Here is a 13868-nt window from a genome sequence, read left to right on the forward strand (position 1 = left end):
GAACTGTCCCAGCGCTCCATGGACTCCATTACTACTTCACTCTGACCATCTTTAATACATATTTGTAAAAAAGCTGTGATTCAGAATATGGTGGGGAGGGATTTATATATGTATATATATATATATATATGTGTGTGTGTGTGTTGAATTCTTTATTTAACTGAGGCAGGAATAAGAAAAGAACTGCTGTAGTCAAAAGCACAGTTTGGAATGGATAGCTTAATGGAGTTCAATTCAACGGATCAGATCCTGAATCCTTCACTCGTTCAAGTCAATGGAGGTTTTGCATAACGACTGAATAATAACTATGGGGCTTGTCATGAAAGCTGAGTAGACTTACTGAAGCTGATGAGCCAAATTCTAACCTGGTGTAAGTGGGTACAGCTCCACTGACTTTAAGGAGTTGCACCACAGGGATGGCACTGAGTAAAAGCTACCCGGGCTGTCCTTACTCAAGTAAGAAAGTATTACTCATGGAAGCAGTTCCATTGATTTCTGTTTGGCTCAAGGTTTGTTTAAGGCCTTCTAATATGTCTTTATTCAGCAATAATGCTCCATTGGCATCAAGTGAGTTTTGACTGAGTAAGGATTTTGGCCCTGATCCTGAAACTATGTATGCACATGATTAGCTTGAAGCATGTGAGTAAGTCCCATTGGCTTCAGAGGGACCATGCACGTGTTTCAGTTTAAGGATGTGCATAAATGCCTATGAGATCAGGGTGCCGGTACAGTAACATGTATGCTGATTGTGTTCAAAAGCTTTAATTAAGGCAAATACTTGGGGTGAATTTCTGGCTCCATTAAAGTCAATGATAAAACTTCAGTGGGGCCAGGCTTTCATTCTTTGGTTTACCATAGGCCGTGAAGTATTACACCAGTACAATTTTCTTGCCATGTAATTCACGCGATCTTGGTTATGGCATGGAGTATTTGTTAAAAGATTGGTTTTTTTGTAAATTAAATTTTATAAATTCAACTTGAAGCAAAGAGGGGAGCAGTGAAGAAAAAAAAAAAAAAAAAAAAAGCATGCGAAGGAAACCTGGGAGGAAAAAATGCTTCATGCACAAAATACAAGTATATCTAGATTGTATGGAATGCTTTTGTTTCTAGACTAACGCACCAAACTTTTATGACCTGTACAACATTGTATTACGTAAACATAAAGCTAGCACCACTGTGGTACCACTTTGGAAAAGTGCAAATAGTTATGGCACGATCCTGTTCCCGGTGAAGTCAGTGTGAATTTCCCCGCTGAATTCAATGGCAGCAAGATAAGCCATGCCAGGCTGAGTGGGCAACTCTTTGCTCATGTTCATCGTCCTTTCTCACACAAGTAGTTCCAAAATCAATGGGACACCATGCATGAGTTATGACTGCACATGAAGGAGGGGCTGAGGGATTTGACTGTATTTTTGCAATGGATATAAATACTGCATATTTATCAATTTTGCTGTTTCATTATCATCAACTGATCCATTTTCAGCTTTTAGTTCTATAGATTTTGTTTTGGTCTCCAGGCACTTTTTAAAAATAGTAACTTGGGACTGACTTTTAAGCATCGTGCCACTCATTAGTTCACCTTGGAGCTTAAATCCCAGCTTGTTCTCATGCACTAAAGCAGTGGAACAGTGGAGTTCTGCACTTTCTCCATCCTCTATCCATTTAAACTCAAGGAAAATGAGAAATGTGTAGATTGCCCCCTTTCTGCACTCCCCAAGGAAAGGAATGTACTTTTATTTTAATGATTTTATTGTGATCATGGAAAAAAAGCTACAGCTAGAAATACAGGATCTCATTCATCACTGTTTACTCTTGTTTTATGCTGGTCAACTCCACTGATTTCAGTAGAGTCAGGCCTGTTGAGAGTAACTTGGGTCCCCGGTACATCATGTGTGCTGTCCCCCTCCCATTTCACCTCAGTTGCAGATGCTTTAGGGCCCCCCCCCCCTGAGCTTGGGGCCCTGGTGCAATTGTCCCTCTTCCCCTCCATCAGCCCTGAGTGGAGTTCCGATGGTGTAAAGCAGAAGTAGCATAGGTGAAAGTAGACTGGTACGGTGTACCAGTAAGAAGTGGCCACTGGTACCGGCCTGTACGCAGCCGATGTTAAAGCGCTACTGCGGCAGCGCTTTAACGTCGTTGCCCCTTTTGCCCCCCCCCACATCGGTGGCCCTGCCAGTAGGGACCCTCCCGGCAGGACCGCTGCTGATGGGGAGGGGGGCAAAAGGGGCATCTGCCACAGGGCCAGTGATTTAAAAGGGCGTGGGGTCCCCGGCTGCTGCCGTTGCTACCGCAGCAGCGGCTGGAGCCCCAGGCCTTTTAAATCACCGCCGAAGCCCTGGATGGCAGAGGCCAGGCAGTGCAGATGGGCTGGCTGGGGGAGGCTGACCCACAGCCCTGACCCTTCCGCCCGAGGCCCTACCCCTTCCTGGGAACCGGAGCCAGGCCCCCGTACCGGTAAGTGCTTAATGTTACTTTCACCCCAGCAGAGCTGTGACTCAGTCCCACAGCCGAGCCCCAGGCTAGTCCTGCAATCTTAGCATGCATAAAACTCCAGTTGGACGATGTCCAATCTTGCATTGTTCTATCACACACAACTCCCACTGAGTCGAAGCGTGCACTGCCTGACGGAGTGGGATTCTGATTTAGTTAATTGCAAGATTTCAAAGCACTTATTTCCTATTCAAACTAGAGAAAGGACAAAACCAAAACCCGAAATCTAATCTTTCCCAACGTTTGGAAAATTCAGAATCTTATTTATATAATAGGCCCAACCAAAATCCTAAATCCCACCCACACATGCCCTCATATCTCAGGATTATTTAGATTTAACTTTGTGGCTTGGACATGTCTCTACAAATTGCCCATGACTCTGCCTTTTTATATAAAACATAGTAGACCTGATTCTCCTCTGGGCCCCATTTGCAACTGGGCAAATTGGGTGTTACTACGGTAGCCAATGATGGCCATAAATTGAGGACCAACCTAGAGACTGAGCCAGGTGGTGCTCCAGGAGGGTATGGCCCTTTAGGATTGGATAGGATGATTAATGATGAAAGTGGGTGTTAAACGCTATTGTTTTGCTCTGACAAAGTTTTAGTGCCACTTTGCACAGGTGTAAGTGACTCCATAATGTGCCACCCAGTGGAGAATCCAGGGCCATTGCGGTTTCCTTGTGTTATTCCTACCATCCATTGTACATTCCAGATCTTTCTGGAACTGATTACTGTGCACTGCATTATATTTCACAGTGTGCTGGAAATAGAGGGCCAGCACGTAACCTTCTTACTCAACCCTTACTTGGGCAAAACTCCCATTGACGTCAATGAACTTCAGTTTTGCCTGAATAAGGACTTAGGATTTTGTCCACTGAGCTTGATCGTGCTCTCATTAAAGCCCAATCCTGCACTTTCGTCTTACCACCATCCAGGTAAGGTAGTTTAATCGGTTTGTCCTGCATCTGCATCAGCATTCTGTATATTAAGGGAAGTGAATGATGAGCTTCTTTGCAGAAATGGTTTACGACCAGAAAGCTCAGTAAATTGTTTTTGAGAAATGATCGCTGATTATAATTTAAACCTAGGGAACAACAAATCACAATAATAAAAAATAAAGGCTCCCCCTCCAATCTACTTATTTTTTAACCTTTATTATTTAGGACAGGTCATGATCCTGGATACAATCCTATGGCATAGTCAGCCACTTTGCTGCACTGTCTAGCCTATTGGTATTGTGTGTGGATGCAGGGGAAGAGCAGCCACCACTGAGCCACTCCTCCTCCTCCAGTGCATGGTGAGTGGTGATGGGTGGGCAGAGATGTGAAGTGGGTGGAGCCAAGGCTCTGGCACTCCCTTCCCACCAAGTACCAGGCAGCACAGCTGAACTAGCATGGACGGGTGTGTGAATTGTACCAGGAAAAGGTCTGATGCCACTTACTTCCTCCACCGAGCAAGAGGGAAGCAGGGAAGCTTCTGGGATGATGCAACTACTCAGTATTGATTAGACTGCGAGGTGCTAGTAAGCCCATTGGAAGGATTTCACTAGAACACTGCACGGCAGAATCCCTGACCCAAAGCACTTATAACCTAAGATGCAGATGAATGGGTTGGCAGCCCAGGAGAACTGCCCTTTATCATCCAGACCCCCTGCTCTGAAATGGTTAACTTTAGAACATTGAAAAGATGAAACAAGACACCTTACACAAGAGAAAAATGAATAAATGCATTGCATTAACACATTTCAAAAGGCACATGAGCTCAGATACAATGCCGTAAAGGCTGCACACGTACTAATAGCCCAAGACTACAGCTGGGAAGAGTTGTGGGTGTAGCTTTTTGAGTTGAGTGTGTAATCAATAGAACAAAAATCACCCTCACATCACCTTTCATTATAACTTTTATTACAGTGAAAAACTAAAAATATTGCTCATAACCATATGATGTTCTCTGGGTATCAGGTCATAAGAGGCAAAGAACAAAGAATCAATTTAGAGTGTTTCTTTAAGGATTAACTCACTCTCAGAAACAATGGACATGTCCTATTCCAATGCAACTTCTCAAGCAATTCTGTCATCTTTTGGGTTTTCATGTTTTGCACCTGCAATATATGCACAAATTATAGCATTTTGACTGCTACCTACCTGACTGTGCCCTAAAATCAGGTAGCTGGTTACCTAATAGGCATCATTTCTGCCTGCACTGGCTGCACAATTAGAAGTGAGGCTGAAGTTTCTTTAAAAATGTGTCCCATAGTGAATAGCTTGGAGCATACTCACATGTCTGCCTAGACCAGCTGTTTAAGGCAAACTCTTAGACAAAGATGAGCCATTCTTTTTTCAATCACCACATTCTTTTTTTCTCTATTAGTCCTTTTAAAACGTTAGTGTCATTGGCGTGTTTAGTGCCATTACTTTGCAATAATGAGAGCACAAATCCCTGACGTCATTGGAGTAGTGCCAGTAGAGAATTTGGCTCTTAGTAGTCATTGGAGGAGGCAATTAGGCACCTAAATACCTTTTGAGGATCTGGGACCTACTACTTGTGGGAAGCCAATGCACTGAACTGAGGAAAGGACCATTAACCCTACCAGGAAAAATGTCTGAAAAGTAAGCTAGCTCAGGCACTGATTCAACAAGGCACTTAAGCATGTTTAAAGTTAAGCATGTGCTTAAGTGCCTTGCTTGATAGTAATGGAATTACTCACATGCTTTACATCCAGAATAATCTTCCTAGGGAATTGATGAGTTCCTCACTGTGTGATTCATTAAACACGGGCTGGACAAATTACCTGAGAATACAGAGTAGGAAATACCCTTGCATTTGACTGAATGGCCTTTTTTTAATCCCTAATTTTTATGGGCCAAAACCCCTCTGACCTGAAATGTGCAACTTCCATTGAAAACAAAGGGTCTCATTCGCCTCTTGCTTACACGGAGGTATATCTGAACTAACTGCATTAAATACACTCAGGTGTCTCGTGTTAAACATTGCATGAGTGAATTAGGCCCAATGAGCTAAAATCTATTCTTGTTTACACCAGTGCAATGCCACTGATGTTAATGGGGGCCCCACAATTCTAGGAATTTTAGCTAATTCTTGCTCCAGTGTTAAGACAGCTGTAACTACAGGGAACATAGAAACATGGCAACAGGACTGATTAGCTACGACTAAACGCAGTTAGGGAGGAAAATGAATTCCCCAGTTTATCATGTGATCAAACAAGAAAATAACACAAAATCCCCCACCTCCTCAACAAATAAGCCAAAACCTTTTATGAAAGCCAACCTGGTCACTATTTAAGGGAATTAGTCAAATATGTTTGCGGTCATTGAGGTAAATATTCAGATGTGGTAGGGAGGCCCAGTCGTCTGGTTTGTAAGTGTAATTTGGGTCTGAGAAAAAAATTGGGCCAAATGTCTGCAGTGTTTGTGCCTGCCCTTGAATCCTGGATACAGATTGTAATAGCTGCATGTTTAACTACCTGATTTATTCCCACAGTTAGTTAAGGGGTCCAAATGCCATGATATGCACTTGCAGCCACAAAACAACAGACACAAACTGCACTCCCGAAAAAACATGTTGAGCCGTCAAAAATGTACCCAATAAGGTTACCTGGCTTTAAAAGCTTTGCTTAAATGGAAACACACACACAAACAAAACTTTGTCATTTACATCATCAAGCCATATACTTTTGGCATATTGCAAATTAAAACAAAAGCGTTTACAACAGCCACTATTTGCAGCAATAATAATTATTATATACCTATGTTTCCTGGTACTATTTTGAGCTAATGGCTAACTAAACAGACAATTTTGCATTGTACCCAAATGTACTTTAGCTTTCTCACACCCCTATTTGTTACTTAATAAATGCATGTGTTAATCTAAGGTTGTGGTCCATGAAATAATTACAGAGGAAGTTCTGCTCTCCTTTACATTAGATTGAATGTGTAGTAGCTGCATAGGTGTCATTGGAGTTACTCCAATGTAACTGAGAGAAGAATATGGTGCACAGTCTTTCAGGAGAACTTCGAAAGTGTGATTGTTGGGTGAGTGATTGTTTCTGCTAGTTTTCTCCACCAATTGCTCTAGATTTCCTTGCGTAGGGCAACTTTGATGCTGCTAAAGAGCTTCCCCAGGGCCTCGCACAGTGGGTCACAGAAGGTGTGGATGCACAGGGAGTAAATTCTGCTGACACACTGGATTTCAATCACGTAGCTTTTGATGCAGGGCACTACTGCCCAGATATGACAAAAGGAGATTAAAGCAAAGAGGAAGCCCCAGATGACTGCCAGAGGGATTCCCAACACAACCGAAAGCAGCCGGTAGCACCAGTACTTGCTGACCGTGAAGGTGGTGTAGCTGGTTTTCCATACTCCATCAAAACTGTATGTACCTGCTGGCTCAGCAATGACATCTTCAAAATCCACCTGGAATGCAGACAAGACAGAGGGGTGGGTTAGGGCGGTGCCACTCACACAGAATTCAAGCAGGGCAGGTAATTATCATCCAACTGGAGAACAGTGCTCACAATCACTCGTCTGTTTATTGGCCAGCTGAGATCTGTCATACATAGGCATGCCCCTATTCTACTAGTGATGATTCCGAAGAACTGGAGAAAATAGAGGGTACAGTGAAGGAAATTAGGTATATGATATCAGACTCTGTGCCCCTTCCAAAATAAAGGGCCCAAGCCAAGAACCAGTGGGAAATGGGTCCTGTGTGGAAGGTGAAAGTGTCTGCCCTACTCTCCATTCACTTCTCATCAGCTGGCTCTGGTGCACCTGGGCCACAGTAACTGCCGTTGTCCAAAAGGTCTACTTCACACTTGAGTTTGGGGGACAAAATTAGCTGCAAAATGTTGAGCCCTTAGCCAGTTCTTCACCAAATCACCGTCTCTTTTTCTTACATCATATGGCACAAATGTATGGTCAGACGTAACAGGGTCCACAACTGGGTTGCCTCTGAGCAGGCCTGTTATGGGGCACAAAACATTTTTACCCCCTACGCTGATGCAGGAGCTACCCCTAAATCATGGTTTAATTTTGAGGACAATCTTTTTACCATTAGCTAAAGTATGATTGGGGTGAGCAGGTAGTCCCCGCACTTTAAACTGTTGAATACCGCTACTACAAAATACAACAATTAGAGTGATTTGGGTGTCAGGAAGGAAATGTGAAGGCAGTTATATAATGAAGAGCATGCAAGAGCAAAAACATTGGTGTCTGAAACACATTTACTGCTCTTGGGATGCTTCCTTTTCATATATGATTTAATATCTGAGTAATGAAAATGCATCCCACGGTGGTTTGGTCTGTGCAACGAAAAAACGTGAGGATGCAGCTAAACCTTATCCAGGTACATTCTAAGATATTGTACCTGCTGAAATGAGTGGGGACCCAACCAGGTCAGACTTGTGGTGAGATTTCCCCTACATCCTGCTTCTCCGTGGGTCTGAAATGCCACTAGAGCAGCTGTTTAGTGAGGTCTGCACTTCTGATTCTGATCCTGCATGGAGACAATGCAGCAGGTTGTGATGCTGTTCTTGGGAAGGGTAATACTGCCCCAGGAAATATCAGAACTAAAAACAGGAGGCACACGGAAAGGCTGGCTCAGAGAGAGGTAGGGGTGAATACTGGGGAGCAAGTTGTATCTTCCTGATCCAACCCTAACACCACTTAGAGCTACTGCTGGGCAGTTCTAAGTAGCAGCCCTGATATAAGGCCCTACACGGACTCTATAACAATGGAGGATTGGTGGAATGGAGCTCCACTCCACCATGATCCCTTCCCAGCCCCACTCTTCCCTCCCCTCTATGTCGGGGTGGTGGTGGGGTCAGATGCTGCAGTGCTTTTACACCCAGTAGAGAGTTACCCCATGCCAAGGGGGAATTCTCATTTGCAGCTGGATAATGGCTCTTTTTCATTGAGCTGCACAAAGGGGCTGTAACACACAAGAATCTGACCCAGAGAGTTGAGGTGTTTTTTGTGGAAAATCATTGCCTTTATTAATCTAGCTCTTGGTGCTTAGATACCTTGATTATGCGGTCATTAGAAACGGACAAAGAAACACAAAACTCCCCACTGGAAGAGGAAGATACATAAAGACTAAATTAAATTAAAAACAATATTAACGGACATGCGCCAGTCTACGGCATTGGTTGCCTCACAAATCCCGAAGACAAGGGCCCTCAGCTGGGGAGGCTCATCAATTGGTCGTAAGGGTTCAATGGTAGGCATGTTTTTTTAGTATCTCGTGCAGTCTGAATTGCCACCAGGCGACACGAGGTGACTCAGGAAGGTGGGTTCCAAACATGCAGGTCTTTGTCCCCATGACGCTTTGTCCCCCCCACCACAACGCTCGCAGGTCCGCCACCTTAAGCACCCGGGGCAGGAAATGTGCTGTGAAACTGTTTACTCTTGAAATAACACACACCGCCTATTCCTACCCTTTCGAGCCTTCAAGGGCATTGGCGGGCTTGCTGCTAAGAGGCGGATTGCACTCATAAAATGCTCACAAACCTTCTGATTTATTATTTGTTTTTTTTTTTAAATATTCAGAGCTCAATTAATCAGCTTTACACATTCTGAGGGAGGTAGATCCACTTTCTTCTCCACATCTCCCAGGGACATTGCTGCTACCCGGCAGAACTTTGAGGCGGGGTTTCTTTTAATTACAGATCTGCTTAGTTGAGATTAAGAAATGTCTGCGAGAAAGCAGGAGCTGACGTATTTCTCGTGGGGAACGTATTCATCAGCTGCATTTATCACTGTAGCGTTGACAAAAAATATTAATCATGGATGATAAACACAGGTTAAAAGGCATTTGTCATTTTATTATGAAACCATTATAAATTGTGCTTGCTGATTCTCCACATTAAAGAACCTGTGGGCATGACTGATCATTAGAGAATGGTTTTATGCTTGACTTAGGCTCTGATTCAATAAGGCGTTTAAGGATATGCCTAACTTTAAGTACATGAGTAGTCCCATTGAAGTGGAGGAGTGATATCCTGGCTCTGAAGTCAACAGGACACCAGTGGAGCCAGAATTGCATCCAAAATACTTAAGTGCATGCCTGCTTTTGAAGCCAGAAAGTACTTCAGCGTGTGCCTAACTTTAAGCACATGAAGAGTCCTTTTGACTTCCCAGTGGGGAAGCCCCTTTTTCAAAGAAGGGTGCACCTGGTCCTAATTCTTCAGGGAGTGGAGTGCCCTTAACAACCCCCATTTGTTCTGTTCTGGTGCAGACAGGCTCAGGGAGCACAGATGAGGTTCCACCGGAGGTAATTGTTGTATTACTGATGACCCAGAAGTGCCACACATAGTCAATAATACTTGGAGGGAGAGTGAGCCCCACAACAGGAACTCTAGCTGTCTTCCAGTACACACCTGAGGTCAACTGGCTCTAACAGGAGTTGAAGGCACTGAGCACCTTGCTTGACATTCAGTTTGGATCTTAGGTGCACAGAATACATATTTATATGAGCATCTAACTGCTGACTTGAGTGTCCTAATATGGACTTGGGTCCCCTAACTTAGGCATGCTGTCAGTTGACCTCTTCTACTTGTTAGGAAACTGCATGGCAGCCAATAATATGCATTTCCCTTATTCTTTTGAAAGTGACAGCCACGAAGCCTAAGGGCATTGACAAAGAGCTGTGATCAACTCCTCCAAGCTGGCATCGCTGCTTAACTCAAGCAAGGGACACCGATTCAGCCAGCACAGTAAGGCCTTGGAGATTTGTAAATGGAAATCCACCTGGACCCGAGGGAAGCATGTGACTCAGCATGACTTCTTCCCCAGTCTCTCCCACTCCCTGTATATACCTCTCGAAGCTGCAGATTCTCTTGGGCTTCAGTGGTGTCTGGGAGCCAGAGGGAGAATGCAGGAACCACACTTCCCCACACTCCACAGGATTGGGACCTAAACAACTGCATTTTGCTACCTTCAGGGCCGTGTAGCAAGCAGTGGCATAGGGCTTCAGTTTCTGAAGATGGAATCGTAACATACAAGTAATTGTGTTAGATCTGTAGAAGCACAGATCTTTCAGCTACAAGGCTCCTTTTAATCTCACTTCAATCTAATACCATTTTCCTCCTGGAAATTTCAAAGCGATTCCTTGATGTAATTCTGATAAAATCCTATCGTTCCATCTGTAGCAACCTTACACCTTTACACTCTTTCTTTTTCATTTAGGTATGGAGACACAGCCAAAATATATACCAGTCTGGCTTATGTTTACCCCCCTATATGATCAAAAATAGCCTTACTCCATATGTACATTGGTATAGCTGAGTGCAGTATCTGGACCAATATATTTACAGGTACTAACAAAACAGATAGTGATGTGCAGAAGAGATACAAGAATGCATGTTTGGTGGGGAACATATGCTGGATATAACACCACTACCCAGCTGTCCCAATCCCATTTTGCCCTGCTCACTGAATGTCCATCTACCACACAGTAGCTGTTGCACTTGGTGGCCGATCATTCAGCCTCCCACTTCGAATACTAACCTGGCCTTTGCGTCACCTGTTTTCAAAGGTGGCTCTTTTTCTAAATGCAGAAACCAAAGCTCACATTCCAAGACCTCCTCTATTGACTTTAAGAAGAGGTTCAATCCACACTCATTTATCTCATCTGAATTGCTGTGATGCTTCAAGGAAAAAGAATAATTTAACAGAGCCTTTTCAATCTTCTCGCTTACCCTCCTGGGGCCAAATTCACCCTTGGTGTAACTCCATTTAAGAGGCTATTGTTGCACCAAGCCCACACGCTTCAATGGTCAAAGTTAGAGACAACGCCCTTTTGAGGTTCAGTCCAGTATTCCTCGCTCAGTGTCTCTGTTGATCAGGGCATGTCGGTATGAGGGAGAAACAATTCCGTTCTAAATAAGACGGTGAACACATTCAGCTGCCCCATCGTCTCCTGCGCTGCTCTGAACAGGGACAACTTGCTGAGACAGTGTCAGTGTCGAATTTTGGCAGAGGTTTTTTTTTTAAAGGTTCACTTTAATTATTTAGAGTGACATGGGCATGAGTCTCTGTTTTATATTTGGCTTCCTGCTCCCCAAGACTAATGGGAAAATGTCAGTCAATTGGCAAGCTACAGCCACGGAAGTTGGAGTGAGTATGTTCAAAGAATTAAACAAGCACATTCATCAGAGATGGGAAAGCCACATGAAATCACCTAGTCAGTGTATGCATCTCCCTGGCAATGCAGGATTTCCCCCGACAGCACATTTTCAAACTACTGCCCTCGATAATCCCGCTTCCCCTGGCATATTGTCCAGCTACACCCTATATTTAGTGATTTTAACATACTGTAGAATTTGAGCTTGATATAAAAGCAAACTACCAATAGATTTATTGCACTAAAATGCAGAGATGCTTATAAAAATCAAAGGCGCTCAGAAAATGTACCTTTATAACATCTTCATTAATGTGCTTTGGATCTCTGTTCACCAGGTCTATTTCCTTTGTGTGCTGGTCCTTTATTATTATCCTCTCCTCAAGTCCAGTTTGCTCTTCTGCCATAGTTTCTCGATAGAAGGGCACAAGTCAATTTAAAAAAAGTCCCAGAACCCTTGCTCTGCTGGCAAAATACCTCGAAAGAAAGTTGTGCATTCAGTATCCCAAGCTTTGTGCTCTTCTTTACTTAGCAAACCCCACCCTGGATACCAGTGAACAGCTGCCGCGCTATAGCTTCAAGACCCTCTGTGAAATCTGCCTGTGGCAAACCTCCAAGCTAAAATTAATAGTGTAGCTCACACTGAGGCCTGAAAGCATTCCTTAAAGGGGCACTGGACTCATCTATGCTTTCACACCATAGAGCTATCTTTTCAAAGGCGTTAGCCTGGATGATTCATAGAGAGATTGAAGAAGGGTCATTTTAAAGAGAAAATGATGCAAAATATATTATTGGAGGCTTTAATGGGACTGCACTCTAGGGGGGTGTTCGTTCAGAGTATAGACTAGAGAACTTCAGGGGCTCTACAGGGGTGCATGCTGGAATAGGAACTTAGCATCCATTTCCAGAGTGCAGTATGATCACACTCTTCAGGTTTAGCTCCACTGGTGACTGCAGGGGGGACTTGGACTATCCTAGTCCCATGTGGACAGTCTAACGCTGGTGGCTGTGCTAGACTAATGCAGTGTCAGGACTGATCACCATAGTTACGTCTACTGTTGCAGAGGGAGGGGATAGGAAGTAGGCTTGTGCCTCCTTGCCTCTTGTACACCTGTGTAAGGCCAGCAACAAGCTGGACCATGGCATCACTCATTCATCCTTCGGTGTGCCCGATGGCAGAAGGTAAGCCCACCTAGAAACGTACAAGAGACATTATGGGCCAGATAGTGGCTAGTGTTTGAGTAGGTGTGGAGCCTGCTCCCTGAGAATAACTCTTTGGTCTCACGGCGCCCCACAAAAGGGTAAGGAAGGTGAGGTGGGCTGAAGGCCATGCATCCTACACACTAGCTAACTGACCAGGTGACGGAGAGGGAAGGGAGAAACGCATACAATCTGCTCCTAAGGGATTGTGTAGCAAGTATGCGCTCCTCTGTATGGTGGAGCACGTTTCCCTGTGCTACCAGGAGGCAGCATGATACATCCCATTGCTCCCACTGAAGCTTTGCACTTCCCCCAACACAGGTCATCAACTGACTGCCAACAGCCAGGCAACACACATAAGAGAACCATGTGGGCAGCACCATGATGAACTATGCTCCGTGCAATCCCAGTATCAATAAGGGTTGTATTTTAAACATCCTTCCAGCTCCCCATTACCAAAGGAGACAGAAGAAAGCAACAAAAATGATACATAGATCAGAGAGCAAGACCATATGAGAGGCTGAGGCAAATAGAGTTATTTGGAGCCTGTAAAAGAAGTGACTCAGGAGAGGCAGCTCATGGTCTATAAATATCTCCAAAGAAGCCATATTGTCACGGAACAGCCGAACAAATCCCCAGAGTCCTTTTAAAAGGCAGCCAAAAATATATAGTCTCGGAGAAGGAACTTGGAGTCTTCTAGCTTTTTCATGTAAAGAACATTTCAACCAAACAGAAATAATCAAAGTCACAAATCAAGTAGGGCACATACTCAGGGATATTTGGCTCCTTAGAAAGTTAGGCAGAGTGCCATCATAACTATATTAATTAGGATTCATCGAACACTTATTGCATTTAAATATCCATCTGCTATCTCTTTCCAGTGCTTTGTAGGTTCTGGTGACTAAGTTAATGCATTTATTCTAAATGCAGTGTAAAAAAATTCCAGTATGAAAAAATATATTTACAAACATCTTAATTTGAAGAAATGACACAGACTATCTGGACAATAACTAATCATTATTTTCTCCCACCATAGACATG

At 43.8% G+C, this 13868-nt stretch overlaps 1 protein-coding gene across 1 annotated transcript; it reads right to left on the reverse strand.

Moving 5' to 3' along the window:
- Positions 1-6583: 6583 nt before the first annotated feature.
- Positions 6584-12034, reverse strand: CAV3 (caveolin 3). The gene is made up of 2 exons (XM_065408385.1): positions 11921-12034; positions 6584-6925 (listed from the first exon to the last, which is right to left on the reverse strand). The coding sequence occupies exons 1-2, from the start codon at positions 12032-12034 to the stop codon at positions 6584-6586; spliced, it is 456 nt and encodes a 151-aa protein (XP_065264457.1).
- Positions 12035-13868: the final 1834 nt, after the last annotated feature.

The sequence above is a fragment of the Emys orbicularis genome, chromosome 7 (genome assembly GCF_028017835.1).
Source record: "Emys orbicularis isolate rEmyOrb1 chromosome 7, rEmyOrb1.hap1, whole genome shotgun sequence".
Classification (NCBI taxonomy): Eukaryota; Metazoa; Chordata; order Testudines; family Emydidae; genus Emys; species Emys orbicularis.

Excerpts from the sequence above, each read along its gene's own strand:
- CAV3 (XM_065408385.1), bottom strand. The coding sequence starts at position 12,034 with ATGGCAGAAGAGCAAACTGGACTTGAGGAGAGGATAATAATAAAGGAC. Across the intron at positions 6,926-11,920 it reads TTAATGAAGATGTTATAAAG|GTGGATTTTGAAGATGTCAT; the intron begins GTACATTTTCTG and ends TCTGCATTCCAG.